This window comes from Erithacus rubecula (genome assembly GCF_903797595.1).
Source record: "Erithacus rubecula genome assembly, chromosome: 8".
In the NCBI taxonomy this organism is placed as follows: Eukaryota; Metazoa; Chordata; class Aves; order Passeriformes; family Muscicapidae; genus Erithacus; species Erithacus rubecula.
Genome location: NC_136659.1, coordinates 15598804 through 15618039, shown reverse-complemented (window position 1 = coordinate 15618039; position 19236 = coordinate 15598804). Strand labels below are relative to the sequence as shown.

Sequence of the window (19236 nt, the reverse complement as noted above, 5' to 3'; positions counted from 1 at the left end):
TGGGTACTGGTACTAAGGAGAGGACAATCAAGACTTACGAAACCTTGGCTTTCATAGTCAAATTTTTAAATAGTGCTTTTTCTGATGCCATTATTCTGGTAAGGAAAAATGTGTGATGTTATGTGCTTAACTATGCTTCATTCTATATTACATTCTCGCAGAATACCCTTCTCCTGAACTCTCTATGCTAACAAGCGTCATTAAAATCTACAGGAGATGTATCTGAATGGGGAAACTTGGGAAACTTACTGCTTGGACTTGTTTTGGTATTTATCCGGAAACTGACTAAGCTACGCTCAGTTCTGAGGGTGAGCGCTGAACGAGCTCAGGAGAGCCGATCTTCAGCCGCCGCCTCGCAGCATCTCCAGCGTAAAACAATACGTAGAGACAAACAGCTTCTCTTAGAAGGTCCTGTGCACCTCGGGTACACCCTGCTACTGCTGGAGATGTCCCCTGTCAGCTGGGCATTTCCTCCTTTTCCTCTCTCTCGTACAAGCAGCTGATGCAGCTGCCTGCCAGCCCCTGCGGATCCGCGCGCCCTGCGCTCCCTCACGGGGCCCCTCGCGCTCGGCTCGGCCCGCGCGGCGGGGGCGGGGCGGGGGCGGCCCCATGAGGGGAGGCGGGGCCGCCCCGCGCGCAGGTCGCGGCTGCGCCGGCGCCGCCACCCCCACAGCGGGCGGCGGTTCGTGCGCGGGGCCGGCGGCCGGCGTGGGACCGAGTAGCGCGGGAAGGCGCTGTCGCGGAACGCCGGCACGGTGATCTCTTGTCTTTCCTCACCTCCCTGACCCTCCTCGGCACCTTCCTTCGCTCCCGACCCTTTTTTGCCCTCCCGGCGGGTCTGGCGGCGCGCGAGCGGGAGGAAAGGGGGGAGCGGGGGGGGATGGGTGGCGGGCCCTGAGAAGAAAAGCGGTAACGGCCGCAGCGCGCGCGCCGCCCCGAGCCCGCCTTGGCGCCACGTGACCCCCCCTCGTCCGCCCCCTCTCTCCCGCCCGGCTCCATATTGGCGCTGCGCTGGCCGAGCGCGGGCACAAAATGGAGGTAACTGCGCGGAGCTCGGGGCTCGCCGCCATCGGCCGCGGAGGGGGCGGACGCGAGGCGGCTCCTCCCGCGCCGCGCGGAGCTGGAGCGGCTCGGATTCCACCCGAGCCTGCGGGCGGGAAAGCGCGGCGGGAAGGGGGTGGTTGGCGGCAACGCGTCATGGAGTCCCTTGCAGTTCCCGCAGCCGCCGCCTGCTTGTAGCGTTCGTGCCGCGCTCTAGACCCGCTTTCGCCTGCGCCACGCCGCTATTCCGCAATGGCGGCGCGGGCAGGAAGAGAGAGGGAGCGGGAGAGGCGGCGCTTCCGCCCCGCGGGCTGCGGCCGCCATTTCGCAGCGCTCCGGCGCGTGGGTGGAGGGGCCCGGCCCTCGGCCCGGGGCAGGGCTGTGGGCAGCGGGGCGCTCAGCAGCAATCCTGCGCACACCGGGACCCCTGGGCGCGTATTCGGGCAGCAGTAGGGCCAGCCGAGCCGTACACGTGCTCGCGTTATTGTTCTGCTCTCCCATGTTCTTTTCCCCCTTCCCTCCCCGGCCTATCCCCCCCCTCCCCGAGCATAAGCTACCCGGAATAGTGCGGCGGGGATATTCTTTAACACGCTTTCTACACACTCAGTTTTCTCAGTAGCACCTCCCTAGTATCTCTCACCTCTGCCCAGGGGGAGTTTAAGTGTGTCTAGAGCCTTTGCTGTTCAAGGAGGTGGGGAAAGAAAAACTAGAGAGTTCTTTGCCTTTTCTCCAGTCCCACAATTACACATGCAAAAGACCCAGGCCGTTCGGTGGCATTCTGCCATGATCCTGGTGAGCAGCACGGAGGAGTCTGCACAAACCTAGGGGAATCATTCTTGCAATACCTGGAGGGAGTTGGTCATCGTAGCTTCCCCTTGCTTTCCTGTCCTCAAAACCTGAGGTTTTTTTGCTAAAGTGTTTCAGAGTACGGCAGGCAAAAATAGTGCAGCTTTTTTTTTTGTTTGTGTGCGATATTTTTTATCTTTACTCTCTTCACTGAAAACTGAAACCTTAATTAATGTCAGAGAGGCCAACAGCTCACACTGGTTTCTGTTCCTACATTAAAAACAGAATAAACCGAATCTCTTGCCAAAGAAGCTAAAAATAACTTTTTCACGTACGCAGTTGTTTTAGCTACTTCGGGGTTTAATAACTGGGAGGGGTGATGTGTTAAAAGTATTTGAAAGTGGTTCAGCAAAGCATGGAAACATATTACATCAGGTATTAAGCTAATATCTTGGGGTTTTTTCCCAGGCACACATTCCTTTCAGTGTTGGGTAGTATATTCACTACCAACACTTAAAAATGAGAATCAGTTTTTTCCTGCTTTAACTTTTAGGTTTGGTAAAACACCCTTTTGTATGCACTTTAGGTCCAACTTCAGTTGCTTACAGGAAATACCCCAGGGCATTTCCATAGTATTCTCTGATTGGATGGGTGAACTTCCATCTTGCTAATGTCTCTGCTTTGTCTCTGTTTCTTTTCTCCTTTAAGAGATAGAGCAGCACTGTGAGTAATGAGACATATTCTGGTGACTTCTTTATAATTTAAAGATTTCCTTGGAGACTACTTTAAGTTATGTAGTTTATGCAGTTATGCTAGTTTAACTAGCATTTAATAACAGAACTGTTCTGAATATTTTGATTCAGAGTTTGAGTATTCTGTTGGTAATAAGAATTTTAAAAGTTTGGTGGTGTCCCCCTTAACTTTGTGTAGGGGAACATAGGAATAGGACTGAGCAGGGCTGTATTCCACATGAGCTGGTGGTATGCATTAGCAAGAAGACAACTCCCTTTTTTAACCCTCAAGGGCTTGAGAGGCCATTGGGGCAGAGACCGTGCCCCGGAGCTTTATGGTGGCCAGTGTGGAGCCTCGTTGGAGAAAGCAGCAAGTGACAGCTTCAGGAAGGGATTCATAGTTTCCATTACTTTGAAAATGTATTTAAATAAACTTATCGCTTTACTCCCTAACAGTTCCTAAAGCTTTATTTTGCCATAGAGCTAGGTTTTTAAAGGCCCTTGAAGTGTTAACGTTCTGTTTCATGCCTCCCTTACATGCCTTTAAAAACTGAACAGCTCAGTTGAAGTACTTAATATCCTAATACCTCTTAAATCAAATTGATGTTTGACCTCAAGAGCAGGTTTAACATTGTGTAGAGAGGAACTGAAGATAATACAAACACTTGATGTTACTTAATAAAACCTTTAAAATTGTTAATGCGTCAAATCGTGATACTCATGATTTCAGATGAAGCTGGGTTTTAACATGAAGTTATGTTTAGGAATTTCCACTCGAATAACAGTATATATTGCTCATTAGTAAAGACCTGCCTGCTTTTCCATATGCAGGAAGGCTTCAAAAAAATCCCAACAACCCAAACAAACATCCCTCGCAGAAGTACACCTAATCTTGTAAATTTCTATGGTTTTAAACTTAGCACAAGTACTTCAGTTTTACTGAAGTATGTTACATAGTTAACAGTGTTGCATTTTGGCTACTGTAATAAAACTTCAAGGAACATCCAAAGTAGTATGAATATTGGCCAAAATACCAATATATTAATACTTGGACTAACTGAAGGATCCTAGAAAATTTTATTTAGAAAAAGGGCCAAAGAGAACATGATTGTTTTGTTTGGATGTGTAGGTATGGGTTCATTCACTGAGCTTGTCTTTTAAAAGAATTCCTATTTATAGTGGTACATATATTTCACAGTTCAGGGCAGTAATCAAATATATAATATGGAGGCAGAAGTAATACAGATGCTTAGTGCTCTAGACTGCTGAGGATCTGAAGTTCTTGATGTTGCAGGGTAGCATCAGTAAGGGGTTCTTGCACTACTCTTAGTGGAAAGTATTTTTTCATAGAGGAGCTATACAAGATATACAGTATTTTCTAGTGTTCCACATTGCTGGATAGCTGACTACACGAGTTCTAATAAGCAGTATTTGCAAAATTTTACGTGTTTTGGGGGTAAAAATTCAGAGAAGCAGAATTTATGTAGAGGGTTTGGGTATCAAAGGTGGAATTTGCTTGCTGTGTATCAGTTGTCTTCACAATAGTTTTGTGAGACAGTAATAGGTTTGCTACAGATTTTAGCATTAGTTTGTGAAGTCAGCTTGACTGGATAGCAGATGTTTCTTTTACAGCTCTTCAATTGTTAGCTAAGTAGTCTGAGGCTTTTTATTCTACCCTTTTAAATACTTCTGGGATTTTTTTCCTACTTTCACCCATTTCTTCCTGTAAAGTTGCACCAGTGCATTGCAGCCAGAGAAGGCCCTGTGCCACAGAAACTGGGGTAAGTACTGACTTACCCAACCTGTTTTCTAGGTTTCCTAGATCTAAAAGAAAGGCTGAGTTAGAGTACCCTTCAAAATGGCTGCTATTAAAGAAGACAGAGAAGTGGAAGACTACAAGAGGAAAGGAAGACGATCCTCACAGGTGAGAGAATGGGGTTTGGTTTTTTTTTTTTCTTTTTAAAAATAAAGTAGTTTTAAGGGGAAAAGATGAAAAAACCCCCAAGTTAACCATTTCTGATTTTTTTTTCCTACCTTCTTCATCCCCGTTTTAGTGGAGTAACTTTAAATTGCAGTTTATTACTTAGAGTTTTAAGGGGTGGGGTGCTAAGTATAATGGGGAAATTTTGCTTGTCTAGCCTTCTGTTATAACAAAACTGGTTATATATATGTTTCTGATTAAAGCAAGGTGTAATTATTAAGAAATTCATGCATCATCAGAGTATCAGCAGAACTTCAAAGTCCTGTTTTTAGTGGGAATGAAGACAGGTTCCTGTTTTCTTTTCTTCTTTTTTTTCCTTTTTTGTTTTTTTTTTTTACTTAAAAATGGTTGCCTGATAGTCACTGCAAATGAAAGCGAGCTGTACTAAGTAAAAATAACTGTCTTCTTTTGCTTCTAGCAGAAATACCGTAGACTGAATAAGGTGCGTAGTATAGAGAAGATGTTGGGGCTGTTTTTGGGAGGATGGGAGCTAGTTACTTTTGGGGCAGGGTGTGGAAGTGGGGGGGGAACGTTCTTAATACCCTTCAGAAAATAACTTCAAGATAAGTAAAAAGGGTATTAAAAGTGCTTATATAGCTTATAATGGAGGCATTTTCTCTTCGTTTACTTGAATTTGTTTGCTTTCTAACATTTCTTTTTCAGGTTGCCTGAATATTTTAGCTAGTTCAAACCAATTTTTTTCTGGAATGATACACTACTGCAATGTGGGAGGGCTGTACACTTGAATTATGAACAAACCTTGTCCGACTTGCATGTGTCTGGTAGTGTATGGTTATTTTGTATTGAAGTACAGTGTGTAAAGTCCTTTCCAAAGGAATGTTGAAACTCTTACTCATTTGGACTTTGAATTCAGTGTAACTGCGGTCGATCAGCTGCATACTGAGTAAGCTCTTGTAGTTCACAAAAGTAGATTGCCCTGCAATGATCTTAAAAACTGTTGAGTTTCTAGAGAGCAAGTTTCATAGGGAAAGTTGCTGAAGCCCCAGTTGCCTCTAAGATTTCTGGTTTCAGAAGGCAGTCTGGGATTCTGCTTCCTGGCGACAGGGTGGTCTCGGGTTCAGCCACATCTCGGCAGCTTTGGTGACAGGCATTTGTGGACACTTGCTGCTGCTCAGAGGCAGAATGCACGGGAGAGCTCCACGCGAAAACTGCCTCTAGAGAGAAATACTGCAGCTCCAAAAGGCTGATTATTCAGAGCCTCTGCCATAGTCAATTTCAGTTGATGGCAGCCTCAGAATAGAAGCAGTATGTATGGGCAGCAGCGTTGTATCAAAAGGTGCCAGGATTTCTGCAAAGATGGGGATCTTTGCAGGAATCCCAGGGGGTTCTAGCTGCCATCGTGCCTCGCTGCTGTTGGCGAGAGGTGCAGCTAGCCAGCCTGCGGCGAGCTGGGGGTTTTGGAGTGGCTGAGCAGCGCGGGGCCGCAGCCCGGCCTCGCCCTGGGCCGCTGCGGGCCGGGCCCCGCCCATGGCGCCACTGCGGCGCCGGCCGCGCGCCCCGCCCTCGGCTCCATATTGGCGGCGCGGCCGCGGCTGAGCACAAAATGGAGGCGGCCGGGCCCGCGCCGCGCTTGGGCTGTGGTGGGGGGGGAGGAGGGAAGGAAAGCCAAAGTCGGGCCTGAAGGAAGGTTCTCCGCCTCCGCAGAGCTTTGTAATGTGTCTGGGAGCCCTTCTGGCATCTGAAGGGGAGAAACTGCGTCTTGCCGACTAAAGGCAGGTCGGGTGGTGTTGCAGCTGCTCTCTGCTCTCCTACCCGAGGAGTGCTGCAAAATGGCGTGTGCGCTCGTGCCGTGTCAGCTGAGCAGGAAGCAGCCGGGTTCGGATAGAGCAGGGTGGAATTACACTCAGGGATTTTCTACTGTTAGAAATACCTTGCAGCAGAACTAAGAAACAGCATTTTTTCTGATAGAGGACAGTACTCTGAAAGCCCCAATGAGAACAAACTACCTAAAAACAAGTTCCCTAGTTCTCGAGGAAAATACTGCCTTCTGTTTTTGCACACAGGTTTTATAACACCTATGTGTCCTAAGAATAATTCCTGTTCAGTGGAACAGAGAAGCTGTAACAGCAGTTGTTCTTCCTGCTGTATGAGAACAGTGGTTCTCATGCACATAATAACAAAAGGCAGAAAAGAACTTCACTTATCCTTACCTGAAAATTTCTGTGGTCAATCTTTTAAGATAAAAAGCACTCTGAGATGCTAGCTGGAAACCCTGATAGCCTTGAATAATATCAGAAAACTGTAAATAGTTTGGCCAGTTTTTCCTTAAGCAGGTTTCTGATTTTGTAGGACACTGAACTTTATAGTTTCACATAATAAATTTCTTTCAATATGTGTAGAAGAGTTTGAAACACTTAGCTTTAACATAATCCAACTAAAAATTGCCAGTAGATTTTAAAAACAGCAATTAGCAACAGATAACAGCACTTGACCTAAGGCAGTTTCTATATGCAGTAGGCATGTAGTCCTGTAAAATTAAAAGTTCCAATGTAGTGAGAAGGGAGGTTTTTATTAAAATACCTTTGTAGTCTGGATCACTTGGAAGACACTAGAAGCTTTACTTTGTAGTCATGGGACCACTGACTGTTAATGATTTGTATGATGATCCTGAGGTAACAAAGCCTTGAATAGAAGTCTGTTATCAAGAATGCTGGGCTTCTTTCTAACAAAATTCAGCAACAGTAAGGGCAGGAATTTACTTCCCAGATGGCTTTTCATAATCTTAACTACTGTTTACTGTAGTACAAACTGATGGTTTGCTAAAGCACTATATAATACAAAAACTGACTCAAAGGGGCTTAAGCCTTCCTGGTCAACTCTAGCAGTGTGGCAGAGGCTAAAGCCTCTTTATTTCAGATTTGAAGCAAAATGTCTACAGATAGAAGTCTGTGGCTGTTTCTGTGTAGTTCACCTCAGGATAATGCTGCATCTAGTCTCGTTTAATGCACTGCAGCAGAAACATTGACGCTGTGGAACTGAAGTCATAAACAGCTTAGCTGGTCAGCACCTCACTGGAGTGTTTCACATGCACAAGTACCCACTTGCTAAATGGGGTTTTAGTCTGCTTTTTTGTAAGACATTTCTGACAGTGGCAGTTGTGAAACAGTTTTTTGTGAACTCCTTGTCAGATGTACAGGGAAATTGCCTGTCTACTAAAAAAGTGCAGCACTGAAATAGAGCAGTAACACAGTTGTACTCCTAAGCCCATTTCAGTGATGTGATAGAAAACTGGGATCTGCAGATTTTCACCTTTTAAATATCACTGGCCATATATAGGCAGTGTTACCAAGTGCTATTAAACCTGCTTGTTCTGTGATGCTTGCTAAGTTAAGTTACCAGTCTTACTCCAGTAGTTTTACCCACTGCTAGTCATTGATGAGTTGTTACTCATGGCATTTTTGTCTATAACACATAGGTCCCTGTTGCTTCACATTTGAGAGGTACTCACCATAATGATAAAATCCACATGTACATACTTGCACTTTCCTGCTTGCATGTACTCCAGTAATGAAATTATCACAGTACAGAATTAATGATTTCAGGGAATTCAGTATTGATATGTTTCATAAAAATGCATAAGAGTTACCTTTCAAAATGGACATCCCCAAAGAGTAGACACTCAGCCTGAGGAGGAACCTTCTTTTCTTGTCTATCGCGTCCTTAAATATTTTTAGTTGTGCATATTTATCCTTCATGAAGTGTTAGAACTTGTCTTTATCTAGCAGTGTTTCATCCCCTATCCCTACAGCACGATCTGCAACTCAAAAAAGGCACAGAATGAATGCATTTCTGGGTGGTGGGGAGCAACTGACTTACCTAGTATATTGAAATCTCTTTACTATTTGCATTTTAGCACTCTTGAAGTTGTTAGTGTTTTAATTAAAATCACACCTCATTAAATGTTTACTATTATGCTGTCTAAACCCATTAGAAATCATTGTTCTTACGTAAATGTACTTCACCTATTTGTAGTTATAATGTGCACAGATAATTTCTAGTATTTCAGTGAAATTCTGTGATTTGTATTCAAAATACGTTTTTGATTTTTTTATTTTATAGGGCCATGAGCCAAAGGAGCCAGAGCAGTTGAGAAAGCTGTTCATTGGAGGTCTGAGCTTTGAAACAACAGACGATAGCCTGAGAGAGCACTTTGAGAAATGGGGCACACTCACGGACTGCGTGGTAAAGTCTCTACTACTAGTTTGTACTTTTGAAAGGGTTAGATACTTAAAGTAGCTCAGCAATGCAGAGTGCCTCCTTGTGTGTTTGCAGGTGATGAGAGACCCACAGACAAAACGTTCCAGAGGCTTTGGCTTTGTGACTTACTCCTGTGTGGAGGAGGTGGATGCTGCCATGAGCGCTCGACCACATAAGGTTGATGGACGCGTGGTTGAACCAAAGAGAGCGGTTTCCAGGGAGGTGAGTTAGTGTTCCACTTAACCACATATCCTAATCTTTCCCTACAACTTTAAGCACTTTATGTCATTTTTGGCATTGCAGGATTCTGTAAAGCCTGGGGCACACCTCACAGTAAAGAAAATATTTGTTGGTGGAATTAAAGAAGATACAGAAGAATATAATTTAAGGGAGTACTTCGAAAAATACGGCAAGATTGAAACCATAGAGGTCATGGAAGACAGGCAGAGTGGAAAGAAGAGAGGCTTTGCATTTGTAACTTTTGATGATCATGATACAGTTGATAAAATTGTTGGTACGTAAGCTCTTCAGTGAAAAATGACTTAGGGATAAAAGTGTTGGGATTTCAGAAGAGCAGTGTGTGGACTGTGTAATCAGCTGGTTTACTATTGTGAGGGATGGGGTTGATTCAGTGTTACTTTTCAAAGTGTGCACATGCCTTACAGTAACTTTCTATGAGAGTTTTACAGCATATTGCAGTGATGTGATTTTCTAACTTTGCTTTTTCACTGTTTTCTGTAGTTCAGAAATACCATACAATAAATGGACACAACTGTGAAGTGAAAAAAGCACTCTCTAAACAAGAGATGCAGACTGCTAGCTCTCAGAGAGGTGAGTTGTAGTTGTGCATAGCTATTTGGTGTAACAGGTTTTCAATTAATGTAATTCAAGTGAAATATTTTGCAGGTCGTGGGGGTGGCTCAGGCAACTTCATGGGCCGTGGAAACTTTGGAGGCGGTGGAGGGAATTTTGGCCGAGGAGGAAACTTTGGTGGGAGAGGTAAATAGCTGGAATATTAGTATACAGTGTGATTTACATTTTGGTTTGGCTTTTTGTTTGGTTTTTTTTTTGTTTTTTTTAATTTCCTGTGTCACTTGGCTTAAACACTTACTTTGGCTTAAACACTTCTGTTCAGGAAAACATTCTCATCTGTTTTGTGTTCTAGGAGGCTATGGGGGTGGTGGTGGCGGTGGTGGGAGCAGAGGAAGCTTTGGGGGTGGTGACGGATACAATGGATTTGGTGATGGTAAGTGTACTGTTCACTTCCTTTTCCCCCAGTGTTAGAACCAGCTGTAAGTTTTGCCTTCACTTTGGAAGCAAAGTTTGTTTTGGTGATAATGTGATAATAGCAATAGTAAAAATTGTCTACATTATAGAGGTGTGAAGAGTTAACTTTTTTTTTTTTCCTCCCCACAAAATGATGGGTGGAAAAAATACTTGTCTGCGTTAACCATCTAGAAAATCTCATCATAAGGTCATGAGGCAGCTGTTTATTATTGAGAGCTAAGTGAAGATTCTCATGTCAGTTGAGATTGCTAAAATCGAATAAAGCAGTAAGCAGCTGTTTTCAGTCAACTCTTAAGACTTCTTGTGGTTCAGTATCTTTTTTGAGATGTGGTTAAGATGAGTATCTTAAATACATCTGAAGAGAAGTGCAGCAATTACCTAAAGGCTGAAAAGTGCAATTAACAGAATGCAAAAAGGGATGAGTGAAGTAGCATGTAATTAATTACTTAGGTCCTGATTTTATAAGCATGTTTTTTTTTAATCAATTAAATAGTTTAGATAAATTATGCAGCCACAATCAACATAATACAGAGAACACACTGTGGGACATTTTTATTGTGCAAGTGTGTTGGTTTGGGGTTTTTTGTTAAATAGCTCTTTCCTTACTATTAGTTAGCTTTGATGTGTTAAGTTTGACTCTTCTTTTGTTCAAAGGTGGCAACTATGGAGGTGGTCCTGGCTATGGCAGCAGAGGAGGTTATGGCGGTGGTGGAGGACCAGGATATGGAAACCCAGGTGGTGGATATGGAGGTGGAGGAGGAGGATATGATGGCTACAATGAAGGAGGAAATTTTGGCGGGGGTAAGATTCCAGCTTTAATTCCACATCCATGGCTCTTAGGTTTCATTTCACAATACCTGAAAAGTTCTTTCTCATGTGGATCAGTTTTGATAAGCTACAGGGTTGTTTTGCCAGGGATGTATTTCTCAAATAGCCTTGGCTATAAATCTGTGTGTGGAGGCAGAGTACAGGAATTTTAATGCTTTTGACCATTTTGAGGATGTTGTCCTTGGATGCCAGTTCACAAACATGTAGATGACATCCTCCCTTGTGAAGACTACAAATACAGATTTTTTTATAAGCTTTTTTTATTGTTTGCCCCAAATTTGGGGAGTTAAGCTGAAAAAACTGTATATCCTACTGTACTTTCTGATCTCTGTATGCAGCATGTCCGTTACAGTTCTGTCTTCTTTTTTCTTTTTTTTTTCTTTTTCTCTTCTTTTTTTTTATTTTTTTTTTTTTTTTTTTTTTTTTTTTTTTTTTAGCAAATAAATTGTAATTTACATTATTGTCATACATGCAAAGTTGTGCAATAGAAGAGAAATTGTAAATGGTTTTCTAATTTTGGGGGCCTTAATTTGGCTTACTGGGTTAGCATCAAATTGCCTATTCAAATGTGCTTGTATAATGTGATGTTTCATCTTTGATAAAATGCTGATTTCTAATCATTAAAGTACCAGAGTTCTTCTGTACTTGTGCATTTTGCAAAGAGTTAGCATCAAAATACTTTCTGAACTTTATTTTAAATTGTTCTAAACTACTATGATTTATTTTTACATTGGATATTGAAATTTGGTGAGTTTTGTGTCCTAAGTGTTGAACAAACACGGCTTTCTAAATGACTTGTTTCAGGTAATTATGGTGGAAGTGGAAACTACAATGATTTTGGCAATTACAGTGGACAACAGCAGTCTAACTATGGTCCCATGAAAGGTGGTGGCAGCTTTGGTGGCAGAAGTTCTGGCAGTCCCTATGGTGGTAAGTATAATTTTGTACAGAAAATACTTTTGAGTTACAATCCCTTATTGTCATGTGTTTTCAATATACATGCTTCTTTTAGGTGGTTATGGATCTGGAAGTGGAAGTGGGGGCTATGGTGGTAGAAGATTCTAAAAATGCTACCAGAAAAAAGGGTAGGTGTAATGCATATTTATAATGATGATTAATAATGTACAACTGTTCACTGAGAGTAATAATTTTCTTATCCTGTATTCAACAGGCTACAGTTCTTAGCAGGAGAGAGAGCGAGGAGTTGTCAGGAAAGCTGCAGGTTACTTTGAGACAGTCGTCCCAAATGAATTAGAGGAACTGTAAAATCTGCCACAGAAGGAACGATGATCCATAGTCAGAAAAGTTACTGCAGCTTAAACAGGAAACCCTTCTTGATCAGGACTGTCATAGCCACAGTTTGCAAAAAGTGCAGCTATTGATTCATGCAATGTAGTGTCGATTAGATGTACATTCCTGAGGTCTTTCTCTGTTGTAGCTTTGTCTTTCTTTTTTCTTTTTATTTTCCCATTACATCAGGTATATTGCCCTGTAAATTGTGGTAGTGGTACCAGGAATAAACAAATCAATGAATTTTTAACTTTTCAATATTTGTGTAGTTCAGTTTTTCCACATTTAGTACAGAGAACTCTATAACAGAAATGAAATGTAGTTTAGGGTGTTTCCTTGTTAGTTAATAGGAAAGATAAATGCATTTCTCAATTACTATTTTGTATTAATTTAAAGTTAACAATAGAAACACCTATTGATTTGCAGTCTTAAGGGGTCTAGTCTCAGTGTATATACGTAACTGTCATTGACATGAGTTACATAGACATACAGAGGGAAAACATCTGTATGTTGCATTATAGTTTGTTTAGATGTATAACTAGGATTGAGTTACTCAAATTAGTGTTTGTGAATCATAGAACTAAGCTTTATCTTAATGAAAGTTTCAAATTACATTTTGGTTTGTGCATATTTTTTTAATTTGTAGTTCTGTATTAGTATTAGCGCTTCAAGAAAATAAGGCATGATAAATATTTTAACAAGACCAACTTTAGACACGTGAAAGCTGTCTCCCGTCTCATTTGAGATGCATAAGGGATAACTGAAGTTGTTTAAGTCTTGGGTGGAGAGAAAAAGAAATTTGCTTTTTACCTTTATATTTATTGTAATTCCCGAGAAGTTAAGGTGGGGGGAATCAAGTGCCTGTTTCCTTGGGATATACAATGATTCTGTTTCAATAAAACTATACTTTGGGGAGGGTGGCTTGGAATTTTCATCCCCTTTGTCCCCATTTCCTTTTCCCTCACACCAGACTGCACTGTTTCAATTAAATGAGGTGTCATAGTGAGAGTAATAGGTATGTTCCTCAATAATTTAATGGCTATATACTTTCTTGCATGCACCCTAGGCAATTTTCTGGACACATGCTTCTGACTGAGAGCCAAGGGTAGCACAGGTGTAATCACTGACAGTCCCAGGTAATGCGATCCAAAAGCCCATTCCCCGTGGGCTCTTAAATAGTAGAGTTCTTGAGCTGCTTCCCTGGCAGATGTCTGTGCTCAGCTGAGAGCTCAAAGATAAAACATGGTCTAGTTGTATTTTACCGACTAGAAGCACTCCCACAACGTAGAGGGGTACAGTCCTGAGTTCACACAGGTAGAATGACAGTGTGCTACTACTGGATTTGGTGCAGTGAGTAGAAAATCTGACCATGTGGCTAGAAATTGTACTTCATTCTCACTTCTGACCTCCAAATTAAGGCACTGCAGTCTGTCCTGTCCCCATCTGATGTGAATTCTCTTGACTATTGCCAGGCCAGTGCTTGCTGTCAATTCAGACTCAGAAGAGTAGGGACCCAGTCAATAAAAGAAATGCTCAGACACTTGGCAATATGTATTGGAATTACTCACACCTGTTTCACTTCTGGGTCAATGTGCAGTATAAGGTAAATGCAATTCCAGTGTAGGAATGAATCTGCAAAGATGTATGAAATGGCTTAAGGCATAATCAGTCATATTAATAATGAATTATAATTTTTAAGAAGTGGTAGAAAAATAAGTGTGTTGTTTGAAAAAAATTAAACATATGTTATTTAAACGCTGTTATTGGAGTGTATTTAGCTGCAGTACGCTAAAACAAGGAACCAGTGTCAAGATGGTAGCCTCCAAATGGATTTCAAAGTCTGCTTATTCTTGTCTGTGGAGTTCTGAAAGATCTCAAAAGTTAAAGCAAGAATTGGTGGTTTAGTGAACGCTTCTGTTGTTGTACATGTTCATTTGGGCTTGGGGTGGGGGGGAGGCTGTACTTCAATAAAGGCATTTTTTAAACAACCCATTTGGAGTTTGAAAACACGGGGAACCTAAACCACACTCACTAGGGAGTGAGACACCTAACTGCTGACTTGCTTTGTACATTACTACGCTAGAAGATGTGTAGACTTGCACCTGGGGCCTGCATGTGGTTGCAGGGACAACTGGAGAATGGGGTTGCTGTCCCTTCTGACAATTGATCTGGTATTTCTAAATTATTTTAGAATGTATTGACAGTGTTCTTTTTAACAGGGCCTCTTGTAGCTGTACTGTGACTACAATGTTAACTTTGAAAAATAGTGTCATAATAAACTTTATGAACAAGATCTGTATGCAACCTTTTAAGAGATGGATGTAAGTGACCGCTTTGTAGGTGGGTGGGGTAGCTTAGCTGTTGTTTGTGACGTGGAAAAGTGTAAGCCATGAGGACAGTGATCCGCCAGCTTTACAGAACCTAGGATGTACTTCTTTGATCCATACATTGCTAAGGAGACTCGTAAGACAGGACTTCAGCAGCCTATTGAGTGTGGAGAAGTCAGCCTAATTAAAGAATGACAAGGCAGCAGGAGCAACAGCTTCAACTTCCAGAAAAGTGAAGGAATAAGATACTGTGCTGATAGTGAGCAGCTTTCCCAAGGCTAGTTAAATCTGCTTATCACAGCTGAAATATCGAAGAAAGTCTAGCAAGAGTTCTTCACCTTTTGGAACCTCCTTGAGTGATAGCTACTTGAGTTGACTCAAATCAATAGGTCTAGCATTTAGACCTGAAAGGAAGGGCAATGAGCATAGGTAAGGTTTGCCTTTAAAATTTTTCATGAATTATAAAGAGTGGTGGGAGGTTTTTAAACAAGGTAAGAGTAATTTCTTTAATTTTCAGGTTGAATGAGAAGCTGCTGCTTGACAAAATGGGGAATGTCTTGCACATCCTCTTCAAATGAAGGTTTCTGACTGGGTAAGACTTGTAGTGTATAGTAAAATATGTTTAATCCTTTTTTCCTTCTAGACCTTGCTTTGACAGTTTTAGTATCAAGGGAACCCAGAAGTACTGAGCAGCAAATGCTGCAGCCTGTCATCCAGTGTTTCCTGTTCTGGATGTGGGCTGCTTGCTGGCACAATTCCTATTCGAGAATCTTCTGTTCCTGGCAGATACAAAATTGCTTCATGTCTGAGATGAAGAAGACAAGTTGATGTTTTGAAATGTGTTTTGGTTACTGAGGAGTGTGCTGGGGTGGGGGGAAATTGTTCTGTGCCTTGTCATGGAAAGAGGTGCCCCAGAGAAGCCCAGGAGGGCAGGGACGCTGAAGTGGTTCATCAGTTCCCAGCAGTGTCTGACCTGCTGCTGCTGCACCCGTTCTGAGAGGGGGCTTGCTATTGGTGCAAGCTGGGATTTCCCTCCTAGGTAGTGGATCTTGGTTTACCAGTTTATCAATGAGCTCCCTTTCAGATTCTGGGTGCTTCCAGGCAGGGTAATTGAGGCTAACACTGTCATATGACATCCAGCTGAAACCACAGTGGCATTTGTATGGCAAATGGAATGGCAATAAAAATTTCACATGGAATCTTGCTTTTACACAGACTGGAACATATATGAAGTCTTTTAATGGTTTTTTTGTTTTTTGTTTTTTTCTTTTTCTGCATCTTTTGATAGTTACAATTTCTTTTATAAAGTACTTCAGCATCTATTTAAATTTCCCAATACATTTCTGAGCCTGTGCATTCTTAGGAAGTCAATTTCTGTTTTAGTGTTGGTTATATTTCTGTTGCTCTGAAAGTGGAACCTGCCTAATCAGAGGCAGAGGCACGTTTGCAAATTGTTTCAAGTACTTAAACTTTTTACCTCCTGCCTGTAGACTCCCAGAAAGTAATTCCCAACTTTGTAATATACAGTTAAATGTAATTTGGAAGTAACATACAAAAACTTTTGTAGAAAGATACTTTCATAAAATCAGAAGTTACTTAATTGAAAAATCTCGTGATGATTGCATATATTTATTAAGAAACATTGAGACAAGTTTGTGCTTAGCCAAGGTTCAGCCTAAATCTGACAGTGCAGCAATACAGTCACGTTGCCTTAGTGGCAGCTTGTTGCTGTCATGACAAGCTTGCTTGCTTAGACCTAAAAATGGGAAACTGCTTTTGCTGTGCTTGGCAGAGCTCCCACAGGCATCTGTGCAGCAACAGGTAATGGGGAATAGCATTGCCCCTCAGGCGCAGGCAAATGCTCTAGCACTTGCAGTGCTCTTTGGATTTTTTTTTTAACAGTAAAATTTTGGAAATGTTTTTTAAAAATTAATTTTTAACAAAAACTTTGTAGTTTGCCTTTGTGCTAGGCCTGTGTATAGAGTAAAGCTCTGCCTTTCCTTAATGTGAGAGGATTCCACGTTGCTGCAGACTTGTTCTGTGCTTTGGATGAGTCTTTTTGCACCCCATACAAAAATAGATAATCACTATTCAAATTATTTGCAGTTTGATTTATAACACTCTTGTTAAGACTAATTTGCTTAAATTCAGTTATTTACAGCCAAATCTTTTCAGGAATAACTGACACAAATACATTCTTAAGGGAGTACTTGGTCAGTTGTATCACTGTTCAAGGCACTTTTAAGAGTTAGGAACATTGTTTCATGGCCCTGTTTTGGTTTGCTGGCTTCTGTTGAAAATAGCAGCATTAAGTGGAGGTGGGAATGGAAAGATGCAAAGCTAACAAAGCCTAAGGTCCCTGAGGTGCAGTTGTACAAAAATTACCTTGATAACAAAAATAATACTTCTAGGTAGTTTCCCCAGAAGCAACCCAGATTGATGGAGGTAACTATGCTATTACAGAAAACCAAAATTAGATGCAGCACCTTAATTTTGATATCCTTTCAATACCTAAGGATCCTAAACTTTTCAAGCATTAATTGTGTGATGTACTGAATGCTGTCTTTGGTTCCTGTGTTTAAGACATTAATGTGTTTTCATGTACTGTCTACACTGAGGTGGAATATTCGCAAATCAGTCTGTGGTCTCTGATAAGTGCGTGTATCTTAAATTGTGTGGAGCATGCAAGATCTTGAGTATCACTGAAATTCACATATCTGATGGATGATTCTTTTTCTGCTGTGGGTGCTGCAGGTTGACATCTCTCTCTGTTAGCTTTTTCCTGAACTAAAGTAATCCAAGTATCTCCATAGAAGAAAAAATGGCCTTCATGTAGAAGATAATATCGCAAGATTGGAAACAGAATAAAATGGTAAAACTGGCAAAGACTTCAAGAGCAGTGGTGCTAGTATGCTGACATCTTGAAACTTGTTGTTAAACAAGTTAAAATAGCATGGAGATTTAAAATTTCAGTATAATCCATAATGGATTGAAATTTGTTAAAATATTTCAATTTTGTATCAGAATAAAGTGTATATTGTCAAATGACTTACAATCTAAAATGTGTTGCCATCACCTTTTTTTAGTGCTGTGAAGAACACAAAGTGGTCTAGAATTACTGCAATGCATTTTCTTACAGGATCATCTTTCCAGTTTGAGACTGCAAGCCAAAAACCAGGCCAGTTTTTCAGCTTTATTCTTAATGGTTTTAAAACAATGTTTTGATGAAGAAACAGCTGGTTTCCATGTGGAAGCTTGTCTGTGTATGAGGTCAGCATTGTGATGCTTGGCAATGTCACTAGTTACTCAGGCTGGAGAACATACTCTGTACCTCAGTAACAATAATAATAAAATGAAGGTTATAATTTGCACTCTGATGTTTTTATATATGAGTAATTTGGATTTTTTGTTTTCCTTAATGGTGTTGGGGGGTTTGATGCGAGAGCAGCATGCACTGTTGATGTGAAGAACACGGGTTTGAAGTGAAAGCAAGCTGTCACAGACCAAGGTACTTCAGACTGATTCTTCACCTGATGAAATTCAAATAACTGCAGGTTTATTGTTGCACTTTTATTTTGGTAATGGAAGAAGTGTCTTTGTATTGCGTGTTAGACAAAAGGATGGTAAAAATGCAGTAGTCCCTGCAAAGGCTGTAAGGATGCTGCTCGTCTTTGGCTTTCACATTAGTGAACAAATTAAGGAATAAATGGAAGTGCAGGGTAAGAGTTTACTGAGATGTCTGTTTAATAGCCAATTTGTAGTTCAAAGTATTCATATTGCAGCTGTAGAGAATTTTTTCTGACAGACGTGATAGCATCACAAGGGGAACCCAGGAGCTTTTTAGGTGCTCTGTGCTTTGCCACAGCCCCTGCCTGTGTCTGAGTTACTGAGTATCAGTGTCAGAGACTGTCCAGGGCCATGGCTCCGGGTGCTTTTCCCTTGATGATGCCTATGCTCTGAAATTGCCACCTTCAGATATGGCTTAGTCCTCATGCTTTAAGTGGCAGCAGTGTCTTGCATTCCCCAAGTGCCCACCCATGATATGGACCAGCAGTGGCAAGAAAAAAATCATTTCAGATTTAAGCATAGGTTTTAGAACTTGCACAGGGATGAAGATAGTTTTTAATGTTCAGATCAACAACTCTTACAAATTATGCATTTTCTGTATTGAAACAATCCAAAATGATCAAGTGCAATGAGTTCCTTTGAGTAGTTAAATGCTATTTACTTGCCAATTTTTTATTATTTTATAAATCATAATTTAAAACTCCACAAAGCTTTTCAGTTCACTGAGCAGAGATTCCAAACAGGGCAGGTGGCTGGTTGCTAGTGTGCAGTTTTCCATAAGCACCAAAGTAACAGCAGGGACACAGGATGCTCATTGGTTGAAGTCAGAGGCACAGCAGTGTATTTCCAGGAGAACTGCTCAAAAGCCTACAGAAATTTTAGCTGGAAAAAGGCTTTCACAGATTTTACATGCCTTTGGAGAAAAGATCTCATGAATTTACGTAGTGTGCAAGGAGGAAAACAAAAATGTGAGCTTAGCATTGCATAGACTTGAAACTTTGTGTTACATGGTCTTTCCAAAGGTTATTAAAATGAAGCATTAGTAATGCTGACAGTGCTGTGTGGTTTAGATACACGAAAACTTAGCCTTGGAAAACTAGCAAGGATTTCTCTTCTTTAGGGATATAAATGTGTATGAAGTAGAGTTTAAAAAGTTTAATGAGCCGATAAAGCAAAATCA

At 41.4% G+C, this 19236-nt stretch overlaps 1 protein-coding gene across 20 annotated transcripts; it reads left to right on the top strand.

Annotated features, from left to right (window-relative positions):
- The first annotated feature begins 617 nt into the window (after window positions 1-617).
- On the top strand, window positions 618-17860 carry HNRNPA3 (heterogeneous nuclear ribonucleoprotein A3). 20 transcript variants are annotated; one of them, XR_013774806.1, is made up of 14 exons: window positions 618-755; window positions 4372-4482; window positions 4961-4981; window positions 8620-8742; window positions 8833-8979; window positions 9061-9271; window positions 9499-9588; window positions 9664-9756; window positions 9923-10003; window positions 10699-10845; window positions 11677-11802; window positions 11885-11957; window positions 15007-15081; window positions 17244-17860. XR_013774806.1 is itself a non-coding variant. In XM_079310402.1 (13 exons), exons 2-12 carry the CDS (start codon window positions 4417-4419, stop codon window positions 11935-11937), a joined length of 1158 nt encoding a protein of 385 aa, XP_079166528.1. In that variant the 5' UTR covers window positions 618-755; window positions 4372-4416; the 3' UTR covers window positions 11938-11957; window positions 12044-12420. The 20 variants fall into 20 exon arrangements, 17 of the variants coding, with proteins under 17 accessions (XP_079166528.1, XP_079166525.1, XP_079166527.1 ...); XR_013774807.1 differs by having other exon boundaries at window positions 4958-4981; window positions 9649-9756; XR_013774805.1 differs by lacking the exon at window positions 4961-4981.
- The last annotated feature ends 1376 nt before the right edge of the window (window positions 17861-19236 follow it).

Coding starts and splice junctions, on each gene's coding strand:
- HNRNPA3 (XM_079310387.1), top strand. CDS start 4,417: ATGGCTGCTATTAAAGAAGACAGAGAAGTGGAAGACTACAAGAGGAAA. Junction 4,483..4,957: donor AAGGAAGACGATCCTCACAG/GTGAGAGAATGG, acceptor TTTTGCTTCTAG/CAGAAATACCGTAGACTGAA. Junction 9,589..9,648: donor GACTGCTAGCTCTCAGAGAG/GTGAGTTGTAGT, acceptor ATGTAATTCAAG/TGAAATATTTTGCAGGTCGT.